At 30.8% G+C, this 13621-nt stretch overlaps 1 protein-coding gene across 16 annotated transcripts in view; it reads right to left on the bottom strand.

Annotated features, from left to right (window-relative positions):
* Nucleotides 1-3422: 3422 nt before the first annotated feature.
* The window catches only part of dnc (phosphodiesterase dunce), a 423485-nt gene continuing 413286 nt past the window's right edge, over nt 3423-13621 (bottom strand). For all 16 annotated transcript variants that reach the window (XM_074117428.1, XM_074117438.1, XM_074117433.1 and 13 more), the window contains 9 exons: nt 12485-12583; nt 12054-12218; nt 11043-11142; nt 10175-10329; nt 9850-9972; nt 6436-6618; nt 5678-5889; nt 5487-5580; nt 3423-4647 (listed from right to left, as the gene is read on the bottom strand). In XM_074117428.1, the coding sequence (XP_073973529.1) occupies nt 5526-5580; nt 5678-5889; nt 6436-6618; nt 9850-9972; nt 10175-10329; nt 11043-11142; nt 12054-12218; nt 12485-12583 (1092 nt within the window). In that variant the 3' untranslated portion in view covers nt 3423-4647; nt 5487-5525. The remainder of the gene's footprint in view (nt 4648-5486; nt 5581-5677; nt 5890-6435; nt 6619-9849; nt 9973-10174; nt 10330-11042; nt 11143-12053; nt 12219-12484; nt 12584-13621) is intronic.

Below are 13621 nucleotides of genomic sequence, written 5' to 3'. Positions count from 1 at the left end.
TCGAAACTCTTTTGGAAAATTCTGAATGCGTCTTTTTTAGTCAAACCTCGCTAAGCATGACGAACCGAAAATTACTTAGGTCCACGAAACTAACAAAAACTTGTTTTCATAAAGTTCATTCCTCTTATTCAGCTCATCCAAATTCTTCAATCGAACACTTTTTTCTCATCGGTAGCAGTTAATCCTTCAAGGAGATTCGACAGAAATAAGATCGCTCCGCAATCTACCCTTGTATCATGAGAGCAGCGTATAAATATTCACGATAATGGAGTGCTACAACTAGATGCAACATCCCGACATTGAATTAATTTTCTACTTTTACTTATAACATGTTGCAAATCTACATTCAACACTTATAAAAATGGCAGTAAATAAATATAATCAAAAAAGAACTTTGATTGCGGGATTTCCAGTTTTTATGCTGGCTACAAACAAAAGGATGAAGTGTGAAAACCATTTTTTCATTTCTCTTTTTATTGTTATTATTATTTTTTTAAATAATTTAGATGAAAGGGGTGAAATTTAGATAAAAAGAAGGTTTTTATGTGCTTAAGAAGCTAGCACTGGATAAAAGAAGAGGCTGTATCGGTCCTTATTCCATGGGAGTAAAAATTGAGGGCCTCAAGGCCTAGCAGCTATATGATCTAGATACCAACTGAAACGAAGAGCTTCGCCAGAATTTTCAGCAGTCAGAAGCAAACCCCAGGACCTTGCTGAAATTCAGCTATGAGTACGCTCAAGGAGATTTCTGCTGAAAAGTGATTTGTGATTTTTATCGTTTCTTAACTAACTAGGAACACAATATAACACTGTTTTGAATTCTAGGTGTTTATTATATAAATCAAGAACATAAAACATAATTAATATATTTTTTATTTATTTTTATGATTGACTGAAACATCTCACAGATTTTCTTTTATCCGGTTGTGAAAATTTTCTCATTCGGTTCAAAATATTCCATTATCTACTTTACTTCATTGGTAACCATACATTGTTATTTTGTTATTGTTTTGTTGCATTAATTTAAATAAGACAGTACATTATACATATTCATTTATATTTACATATAACCAAAACACAACTCTCTCTAATAAAACAATTTGGTATCTCTTTTTTCTGTTTTAAAGGAGGGCGGACCAAGAAATAGGATGGGCAATCACACACTGACACTATTTTTCCCCCTCTGCACAGAAAAAGTTTTTTAATATTTTTAGTATTTCTCTTTAAGCTTTTGAATTTTCTTTAATCTATTTACAACATTGAAAAATCGGAATCATTTTACATAACTGCAAAAAACCTACATAGGGGGTCCAATATTTAAGGCTTTTTACTCTTTTTTACGTTTCCATTAGTGATTTATTATATTAGGAAAATTGTTATCCATGTTGTATTTGCTTGCATTAATTTGTTTTTATTTATCTATTTTTTTTTTTTTTTTAAGGGGACTTTGAAAGAAGGGATCATTTTAAGGAAGGAGAATGAGAAATAAAGTGGCGTTTTTATCATTCCTAAAATTTAATATAATTTCTTTTCATCTAATCTGCCTTCATAAACTTTTTTATTTTTTCCCTTCTGAAATGAAACCTAATTTTATTTTTAATTTTCTCTTAATGTTATATTTTTGTCGCGAATTCTTAAAAAATAAAGAATTTCAAACTATACAGTATGAGTAACAACAAATATTACATTCCCTGTATTTTTGTTTATTATTGATATTTAATTCCATGAAAACTTGAAAAAACAATAATGTAAGTGAATTGGCTAAAAATTACTAAATTTGAATTTCTTTCACAAAGGTAATATTTAAATTGTATTTTCAAGAAAAGTAAGTAAATAATAGTGTTTGCATAAATATGAATGTTCATTTTTTGATCATTTAATTCATTCTGCGAACAAAAATTTTTTCATTAATGAATTGAGGTAAAAAATTGCCAGTTTGGGAGAATATTGTTCCCTTATTATACTCATTTACAGAACTGTTGCAAGAAAAACAGTAAAGTAAGAGTTGATAAGGAGTATCGCTTAAATGCTTGTAAAGTTTGTTTAAAAAATGTCTACGATCATGCTATACATATCTACTTTTTTGACAGTTATGAAATTAAAGCTTTTTAAAGGTAAGTTCAAATTACTCTAACCTCGCGAAAAAAGTATCACCCAGAGGGTTCTAAACCTAGTTATACTTTGTGCACAATCGTAATGTTGTGCTGGCCTGTAAAAGAGTTATCTTCTCGAGAACAAATATGTATAATTAGCATGTTGGCAAAATCTCGTTTCCCAAAAGTGCGCTAGCCAAAGAATTCTACAATTAAAAATATTCTCTTCCATCAAATGACGTTGGCAGAGCATTGTAATCTTCGAGTGGTACTAGGATGATTATTTTCATCGTTTCCTCACAATGCCGAAAAATTGCTACTTACCGAAGATGTCATTAATTTCGAACAATTTTTCCTCGCAACATCGTAATTGAAACAATATTCTCTCTTAAGTGTAGATAGTAGTTTTCACTCAGTAATGAAGAGAATTTCTTAAACAGAAATAGTAATGATATTAACAAAAAAAACTTCGCCGACACTTTATTTATCCATTCATTATTTTACTTTCTTTCTTAAATAATAAATATGGAAATACCCTTTAAGATAAAGTGAATTCACATTTAGTTTAGTTAATTCTTGGATGGTTGCTATTATTTCTTTTATTTCAACGTTTCATGGAAATAAATGAGAGGTACTCTTACTCTTACATGTACAATCAATGGTGGTGGAAGGAAAAAGGTGATGAATGTGTGTCGTTAATTTCCTTTTTTCTTTTGCTTAGGTTTTAGAAATATCTCCTTGGCTTTGGTTTCTCTCTATTTATTTAACTATAGAAATAATAAATCTTTAATCTTTCTACTCTTTATTTTCATTTTCTAACTTTTTATAATTTAGTTTTAAAAGTTACGAAAATGAACCACAACAAATTATTAGTTATTTATATTAATTTAAATCTAATTAAAAAAAATAATAACTGTCAATAATAACAACATAACTTAATCTATACATTTTATTATTATTATTTTTCTTTAGCGCAAACAGCCACCAGGGCGTTTCGCAGATAAATAATAATTAATATACATTACTATAAATTAAAAAATAAAATAAGGTAAACGCGAGTTAATTAATAATATCCTCAATGATAAATGTTTAATTAGAAAGCGTCAACACTTCTTTTTTTATTGTATTTAAAGATAATACTAATTTTTTCTTGCGCGGAGAGACACAAAAACCAGTGATTTAGAAAATTCTAAAGGAGAAGGGACTCTTTTATTTTGGATTTTTACTTTTACTAAGTAGTGAATATGAGAAATAATGACCCTGCTTGTATTTAATCTTCTTTGTAATTATTATGTTTTTATACATACCATACTTTAATTTTTGCCATACTTATTTTTTTTTTTTCACTTTTGAAAATTTGACAAAATACATATAATTTTTTTTTAAATTTTACTTTTACTTTTACTTATTTTCACATTTTAACATTATTACATGAGACGCTACCACAAATATATATATATGTATAATATTTACAAAGCTTTTTATGATTTTTTTTTCTTTTTTTTAGTGTGTGACTTCTATCTGGAAGGTAAAGGAAATTTGTCCAAAGTGGGAAGGAATGAATGAATGAGGGATATATAATTTTTTCACTTTCTTTATTTGGTTTGTATTGTGACTTGGAGGCAGAAATTAGAAAAATAAATACTTTTTATCTGGATTTTCAAGTTTTTTTTATTAATAATTTTTTTGTTTATATTTTTAATTTTTTTTTTTTTTTTTTTTTTTTTTTTAATTTTATTTTACAGCTCGGTTGGTCGGGGCCTGCTCAACGATCGGGATCTTTCTTTGATTTTAGTAGGGGCTGGAAGAGGGATTCTCTGGGAGAAGCGGATAAGGCGGCCAGCGCCTTAAAATAAAAAGGGGCAGTCAAAAAATAGGGGCTTTTTAGCTTTAAAGCTATATATATAAATATACTTTTTTTTTTAAAGTGGAGGGAAATACTTCACAAAATACCGATTATTGAGCAGATTTAAAAACAAAAAACTTTTTTGCCCTTTTCCAGCGTGCTTAATGAGATTCAATTAAAAGTTTAATGATTAATTTAAAATTAAATAACAATAAAAATTCTTATTTAGAAATAAAACAAAAAAAACGTGTTTTTGGAAACTAAAAATAATACTTAAGGTTTCCAGACTCTCCCTCCTATATTTTTTTCAAAATTAAAGGTTTTTTAAAGTGAAATATTTTTGTTTGTACTTATTCTTCTCTCTGGAATCCTCAAGATAAAAGTCATTTTTAAAAATTATTTCCTTTCTTTTTGGTATGATCTCTTTGGTTCTTGTTGATTTTATCTACTTTGTGGTAAGTTAACGCAATAAATAATTCAAAAATCTTTGCATTAATTAACAAAACGTACAGTGGCATAACACGGCCTGCGTGAGAGAGAGGAGAGTTAGTGAAAAGGAGAAGAGAGAGTGAGTAAGAGACGGTCAGAGAGAATTCTTATTGTTGAAGGAACACAGAATTAATAATTTTTTCTTTCTATTTTAAATTCCATTTTTCTTCTGCTTTAAAATAATTATCTAAACTATTTCAGTCTCCACCACAATTGTACCTGAAATTAGAAATTATTATTTAATTTTTTTTTTTAAATCTAAAACAGATTAAACCATATAACTAAGTAAAACATAGTTATATAGAATAAAGACTAACTTGTGGTTTCAGATTCAATTTAAAACTTTTATTTATACTTTTATACACAGATACTAGAGGTTTCTATGTATCAAGAGGCACTTGCCTGAAATAAGCTACTTAGCTTATTTCAAATTTCTATAAAAGGAGTTAACGCGATAATTAGCAAAAAATAATGTAACGTTAATTAATAGTCAAAATACTGGCTCTCGCGCAGTGAGCAAACCCATAGGGTTTTATTTATAAGTACCACTGTTAAAAGACTAAAAATTAAAAATGACCACCCATTCATAGTTGATTTTTTAGCCACAAAAGGTGGATTAGACCGCCGACTGACTCCGCCAATCATTTGATGACATTAAACCTCATTTACAAGAGGATATACTTCACAACCTTTAAGTTTGTGTGACTTAAGTACTCTTGGACCCTAACAGGTGGGTTTCTTGTAGAAGTTATGAATTCAGAATAGTAACTAGAGATATCACCACTTCGATTAGAGGTAGGACCGTATACTTAACATCAATGGTAATTTAGAACGAAACCTACCAGTCCTCTCTGTTAAATTGAAGCAAACTTAAATTGACAAGACTTGACCCTGACTTTTATATTAATATCTACGGATATTTTTTTTTATAGTACATTGAAAACCAGTTCAAACGCGAAAAAAAACAAATTTGTTTTTTTCTACTCTAAATACATTCAACTGTAAATATGGAAAAATTAACCATTATATTAAAGTGGTAAATGGCAAAAAAATCTCACCTTTTGGGTGAGTTTATGACAAATACTAGAGACTGAGCGTCACATTGTAGACGATTGTTCCTCACTCTCGGTTTCTTCTAGTGTTACCTGAAATCTGTTCGCATTTATCGTTTTAATAGAGAAATAAAGCAATAGTTGATAGCAGAATTGATTTCTTATAAAAAGGCTTGAATTTTGTATTTTGGTATTACCTGATATCATCGTGAGTTCTATCTTGGGCAGTTGATGATTCCTCCTGATCACTGGATGTTTGTGGATCCGCAGGTGGAGGACTTGGAGGTATCATACTTTGGTACCAATCTCTATTCTGCTCCAACATATCTAATATATCCTGAGCATCTGGATGCACCAAATCGGCCCATGTTTCCCATAATGGATGTACGATATAATCAATGAATCCTACCTAAAATTAAAACAGGAAAAATATAAGTAAAAGTTTAGTGCTTTGTTCCTTGAAAGTAATAATTTAGGTGAATATGTGGGTTATATAGGCAGTTTGAATTTCAAATAAGCTTCAATGTTGAGGCTAACCTAAATACGTACTTTTAAAATAAGATTAAGGCTGACCAGCAAATAAATGCATAAACTATTTTTAATGCACGAATCGCTGCTACGTAATTCAAAAACATTAGATAGATCCTCTATTCAGAGATTCTGTTAGAATTTATACGTAAGGTAGAGGCGAAAAAAAAAGGGGGGGAGTCCTACTGGGGTTGTAGGGGCTATTGGTCTATTGGTCATGAGCGTGGCTTTGCAAGTGGGAGATCCCAGTAATAGAAAAAAATTGTTAAAGTATCAGCTTCCGCCCCCCCGTCCACGACTCCTAATTTGTAATTGGACGTTAAGCCCCGCCTGAAAAATAGGCGATTACTTTACTTTTATTGGGGTTGTAAACACGCAGATAAAAATGATAACCAGATAATAACAACAAAGTACATTTCAATCATACCTGAGATTTTTCTATAGTTGCTGAATGTCTATCACACATGGGACTGATATCCATATGAGCTTCCCTTTCTTTGTCACCTTGCTGAAAGAATTCCTCCATTAAAAGATCTACCCATCTTCTATACAATGGCAAAGGCTTGGTTGGATTACTTAAATCAGCACAATGGACTAGATTTTCCAGCACCTGCAACAATTATCAAGTTGATTTAAACATTTACCAGAAGTAACGAAACTCAGAAAATTATCTGAATAAAGCTTCTTGTCAGAAATAGAAGTCTTGCTACTCTAATGAGTTAGATGTTTACTATGGACTGATAAAGGGATGCTACCATGAAGGTTCCTCCTGATTTACATCCCTAATGAGCCCTTCCTACTTCGAACATTTTTATCTCTGAATTGCGTGTCAACTGTCAACTGAGCGAACAGAAACCCCTGCGTTGCAATTAATCCAAAGTTCAGTACACTGACATTACACAGTCATCAAAATTATATTAAAAAAAAAAATGAAGAAAATACAAACAGTATTCATATTCAATTATTTTTTAAACTGATTATTACCACATTGATTTTATTCATTAAATAATTCAGAGAAAAATTTACAAATGAACTATGCAAAGAGAAAATGAGATAAATTTTAAATTAAAGGATCATTGCCTAAAACAGCGTCTCCAACCTGTAGTACGCATACCACTGGCAGTACGCGAGTTGCTGGTTGGAGGTACGCGAAAAATAATAACTAATAACGGACATAAAAGATTAAAAAAATAAATAAATTCTTTACCGAAATGAAGAGAAAAGTTAGGTGTATAATTTGAAAGCATTGCAATGTTCTAGAGATAATAGTTAACGAGATACTGAAAGTTAAATTTTGGAATTTTTCACTTTCATACAAAATTCAAACGTTTATATGTCTTTTCGTATTTATCAGAATTGTATGATTTCTTTACCGAAATGTGAAGAATAGTTAGGTGTATAACTCTTTCAAATTTCGATGTTCTAGAGATAATAGTTAACGAGATATTGAAGGTTAAATTTTGGAGGTTTTCCATTGACTACAAAATTAAATCGATTATATCTCTTTTTGTATTTATCTGATTTCAATGATTTCTATACCTGAATGTAGAGAAATGTAAGCTGTATAAGTAATATAAATCACAATGTTCTAGTGATTACAGTTCACGAGACATTTAAGATCACATTTTTGACGTTTTCAAACTCGTTTTGAATTCCCTACAAATTTTAAACGTTTATATCTCTTTTCGTATTTATCAGAATTGTATGATTTCTTTATCGAAATGTGAAGAATAGTTAGGTGTATAACTCGTTCAAATTTCGATGTTCTAGAGATAATAGTTAAAGAGATATTGAAGGTTAAATTTTGGAGATTTTCAATTAACTACAAAATTCAAACGTTTGTATCTCTTTTCGTATTTACCTGATTTCAATGATTTCTTTACCGAAATGTAGAGAAATGTAAGCTGTATAAGTAATACAAATTGCAATGTTTTAGTGATAACAGTTCATGAGATATTAAAGATCAAACGTTTGGCGTTTTCAAACTCGTTTCGAATTCGGTGAAATTTCAAACGTTTATAACTCTTTTCCTATTTATCAGAATTGTATGATTTCTTTTCCGAAATTTAGAGAAATGTTAGTTGTAAAAATAACATAAATTGCAGTGTTTTAGAGGAGCGTTTCCTAACCTGGGCGAGTTGCTAGTTGTTGGTACGCGGAAAATAGTCATATAAATGTTTTTTCTTATAATACATAAAAGTGATTTTTATTAATAAATTAATTTACAGTAAAGTTTTTAATATTTACAATTTTATGGTTAGTGGGTCTCAAGAGTATTTTCCTAAGCCCGAAAACCCGAATTGGATTTCAAACTCCTTCTATAAAGATAATTTAGGAAAAGCTACATCATTGTCGATAAATGAGGAAGAAAAGTTAATATAATTATCATGTGAGAGAACATAAATGATAGCTATGAAAAAAATCTGCTTAAAGAGACTGATTGTAATGAGTAAGCTCTACCCAAGCAACATTAATTTTAATTGGTACTTACAGGTAGTTGAATGCTTAAAAGATATTTATTTATAAGATTTGGGCACAAATATAATAATCCTAAAGAAGAACTTTGTAAATTAAATAGTATTTTGGGGAGAAGTAATTTTTAAAAAAATGTTTTTAAACTAAGAACTTACACTTTGCAAAATTTATAAAGAGAACATGAACTTGAACTCCTTTGCAAGAGATACATTGCATTTCTGTATAAATAAAGATGATGATAATCATAAAATAACACATTCCGAATAACAAATTTCACGAAATACAATAATTTTTACGAAGTGGTACAATTTAGTATGATGTACTACCAATTGGTACGCGAGCCAAAAAAGGTTGGGAAACGCAGACCTAAAGCTCTCTATTGCCAATAATTAAACCGAGTTTTTTTGCTATTTCAAAAGAAATTCCTAAGTTTTACATTTATCAATTTTATTGGTGTAACATTTCCTCCAGGATGACTTCACTAGCGACTGTACTAGATTTCTAGTTACTTTATACTTCTTATGGAAGGAAACAGATTTGGATGGAATAAATGTTTTACTCAGTTTGTCTCTTTCTTTCTAAACGTTGTGAATATTTTCGCATAAACATGCGAATATGTTCTGATAAAAAAAAATGCAGTAAATTATTATTTTAATGTTATTATCCATCGAAGAAGTCTCGAACAGGTGGGACCAAACCAAAAATTCCAAATCATTAAAAATTGCCTTGTTATCAATGTGTCTACAATTTGTGTACGTGATAGCGAAATTTATAACTAGCAAGAAAGAAAGAGTGGGGGGAAAATTTTATAAACGAAATATCGAATGAAGCTGAATCTTTATATTAGCAACGGTTACTTCTGGAGTTCTGCTCTTCCTGTCTGGCAATCTGTGCGTTCTTTGAGTGTTAGTGAGTAAGGTAGAATTAATGTAAGACCTTGACCAAAGCGTTGAATAGACAGTTGGAGTGGCTTCACATGCCTAATCTAGTAACTAAGCAGTACGTAAAACGTTGTAAATAAGCAATTCCAGGATATTTTTCCTGGAGAAGGCAAACCATTAAGGTAAGTGCCTGAACGACGCCTTTGATCCACCACAAATGACTTGCAGACCATCTCTATGAAAAAAATTACACAAATTACAATAAAGTTTCTTTGCAATTACAATAAGTAACTTTGTTCGCTATCACGTACACAAATTGCGATAAAGAACATGCTGATGATATAGAAGGCTCTTGAAGTAAAACAGGGCAACTTTAGGGTTGATGGAGAGTAAGAAAAAGACAAAGTGAGTTTATATGTATATACAATCTATTTATATATAATCTCTATGAATGTAGCCTAAAAAAAAAGAAATGAAAACGAAACCTGTATTCTATCGGTGTAATTATCTAGAAGTAGAACACCTGAACCGGCTACTTTCTTAGTTTCTACCATAGTCTTCAGATCAGCAAGCAGACTCATATGTTTGGACATGTCCGTGGACAGCACCTGTTTTTTTTCAAAAAAATAAAATCCCTTTTATTATTATTAATTTTTACTGTTACAGAAATATTACAGCTTAGAAAAGAAAAACAATTTTAGCATGGTTTGAAGTAAATCTGAAAGAAATATATTTTAACTTGCTGTATTTTTCTTTATAAGTTTATTTCTTAAAAGTAATAATAAAAAATAATATTATGGATACACTGACCATGTCAATAGTCATTTTCCTAAGCGTCTGTCTTTGTTTTCTATTTAAATTGGCAAAGATGTCACAGCCTTCATTCTGCAATAATTTGAAAGCCACTGCCAGATGATGATTTTCTAAGACTGACTCATCATTATACATCAATGCAAGTTCAGAGCCTATATTAAACAAAGAAATAAATAAATCTGACTAATATTCATTCTTACTAAAACTTAAACATAAATATATGCTAATATAATGTAATCCTATTAGACACTATAATATAAAATAATTATTTGGTACTTCGTATTTTTATTTTTAGTAATTTTCTGAAGCAGAGAGAATTTCATTGCTGTTTTTTGCTTCTGTAGTTCAGCCCTGGCTGAATTTTCCATAAAGGCACATTCTCTGCTCCCTTACAGGCTTATTACACTGTAATAAGCTGTAAAATATTCGGAAGTTACGAAATAAATAAAAATGACAAGATGGTTTCCGTCAATTGGTTGCTTTTGGTAATAGATACCAAAAGGCTATAGATAGGAAGGCTATCGTTGAAACTCATTAGAAAAAAAGGAAAAAGTCCTATATTTTGCTGAGTAAACGTATAGTTGATTACACAAATTAATAAAGATTAAATTTCCTTAATGCAATATTATAGTTCAGAGGAAGTTTTAGAAACTTTGGTATTTTCCGGTGGTGTTTGCGAGAGGAAAAGATTCTCCCATTAAAATCCCAAATTCTAGGATTTCCTTGGGAAATATTCCTGGATTAGGAGGTTTTGTATAATCGTTTTCAAGATCAAGATGTATTGCAAAAGACCATCACTAGATATTTATAAATTAGTAGGCAGAGTTTTATTATTTTTAATATTTGAATATAATTTCTTACGTACTGGAGTTGACAAGGTATTGGTTTGTAAGCCCAGGATGGTCTACATCATGAATTGTTGCGGCGAACATAGCTGCCATTATTTCTAATGGAGTGAACACGCTCTGAAAATAAATAAGGTAAATAAACTGTTTAAATAATCTTTTTAAACAATGAAAAGATTTGAGAATTAATTTATAGATTCATTTACAAATTAAACAGGTACCAGTTCACTTATAGCTTTATTCATTATAAATAATGAAGTGAATGTTCAAGTCTGGGACAGTCTTCTTAAACCTCCAATCCTTCTTACAGGAAGTGCTTAACATCTACTTAGAGGATGGGATGGAAAGATCAATTAGTAGAGTTATGAAAATGTGAAATGAGTTTTCTGAGCCTTGTGTTATTTTAGCAGTCTGTATTTGTTTCATCAGAGAGTATCCAAACTAAGCAGACATTTGCCAGTAGAGGTCAGAGGTGTTCTTGTAAACAGTTGGGTTCAGCATTCTGAGTGTTTTGCTTCAGTAGAAGATTGATTATTTTAGATGAGTCATTTTAACAAAATTTCCGAGAACTGTTAACTGAAATTTTCTTTTTATTTGGACTCAAATTTGCAGAAATATATTAAGTTTTCTTTGAACCCAAACTAAGTATCAATGAGGCTTATAAATTTGAATGTTTAAAAATCAATTATAAGAAAATTTGTCCCAGTTGGAATTGTGTTACTTTACTGCAGTAAATAAAAGTCAATTCTGAAGGTTTACATAATTTGAACTGGTTCGTGATTTGTAAGGCCTTAAATCATGAGACGAACTCTGTTCGTCAATGGCCAAAGAAAGTCTCTTTTCAGAAGCTCTTTATTGTTTAAAGATCCTATTAGTTAGTGTACTGTAGTTTACTAAGTATTCGCTTAACTGCCCTTTAAACTCAAAAGAAGCTCCTGATGAAGAATTCCAGTAAAGCAACAATAAAAGTTATTTTTAACAACTTTTTTCGGTATCGCAGAATTACTTTCTCACAGCTATCGTTTATTTACCTCTAACGCAGGCGTGTTAAGGAGCACATGCGTGGACTGAGTGACATCGGCTGCATGCGTGCTGTTGTGGAAGGGGTTGTCCTTCACATAGTGCTCCTCAAGTGTCAACATAAATGAGACCAATGTTTTTGCTGGTATCATAAATGTTTTCAACAGATCTCGGCTCTAGAACAACAAGTTCATAATAAGTAACAAGAATTGTATAATTAATATGCTCAGTTTGACATTTATTAACTTTCCAGAAGTACTCAAAAGTTAAGTACTTAATTCTGGACCTTATTCATTTAATTATACTTTTAGAATGGTTTTTGAATTAATATTATTTACTTTTACTATCATGAATTACTATTATTTTGAAATTAATTGTTTTATTTTCTTTTATTTTTTACATGTGATACTATCAGACTGTAATTCTTAAATTAATTATTTACCTGAAATGCAGTGTATGCTACGACTGTCAAAGGTTTATTAACAGAAAGTTCTGCTATTCTAAATATATCAATTCCCCATTTATCAATTTCTTGTAATGTCTGTAACATTTAGAAAAAACAAAAAAAAAATTAATTGAATTCATTCCCCAACCAAAAAACGAAAAATGGGTCAATTTAAGAACAGAAATTTGTTTTCAAATACATATAAATAATGTTTTGTTTCTTAGTCAAGTGAACATTGTTTCTATTTGTCTACAATCTGCTGAAAAAAGAAATGATATTTTCAGTAAAGTCGCTGCACAAATAGAACTAGTGGCAAGTCGTAGTAGATAAAGGTTATGAGAATGACTTAGACCGCATTAAATATTTGAAGACTTTACCAAAGCTAACGGGAGCATGAAACGCAAGGAGTTACTGAAAACCATTTTTAAGGTTACTACAAAACCTAAGGCATTAAGTAAGGTGATGCGTCGGGAAGCCTGGATGAGAGCCCTAACGGATGTTTGTTCCTCAAAGAGTTTTCTGTGAGTGACGAGTTCGGCAAAGAGACCGCCTTGAAAATGGCAGGTACCAGTAAGCGATCATCTATATTGATTGATGCAAACTAGGCCTATACTGACAATCGGAGTATTTCGGCAACGCCTAGAGCAACTTGAATAGGAGGGTGATTTGAGGAGTTAGCACAATAATTATAGTTTCGGAAAAATTCGATTTAAGAATTAATATCCAAAAGACGTTTCGCATGACCGGAAAACAAAACAAATCTGATTATAAAAATGCAGGAACTATGATTGGAGAAAGGTACAACAACTTAAATAACTAGGAGCCGCATATCTTAAATAAGCTGATGCTAGGGAGGAGGCCGATTATAGGAGGTTTTTTTTCTACATTCTGAAAATGCTAATGTTTCAGAAGTTCTCCAAAAAAAAAAATCATCAAAGAATTATTCTGCGGCCGGTACCAGTTCGACCCTACTTCAACGGAAATGCGACATTGAATTCTCAGTCATACTAGTTGAACCCAGATGGCGACCCGCAAGGCAACATCCTATTCCTTTTTAAAACAGACATCCTTGCCCATCCAGCAACAATAATATTCACTTACGCTGACGACAACGCAATACTACCTTCACCCCCT

Source organism: Rhodnius prolixus, unplaced genomic scaffold (genome assembly GCF_049639745.1).
Source record: "Rhodnius prolixus isolate KJV_2025 unplaced genomic scaffold, Rpr scaffold_2, whole genome shotgun sequence".
NCBI lineage: Eukaryota > Metazoa > Arthropoda > Insecta > Hemiptera > Reduviidae > Rhodnius > Rhodnius prolixus.
Note: the sequence above shows the minus strand (reverse complement) of the source record. Positions and strands in the feature narration are given on the sequence as shown.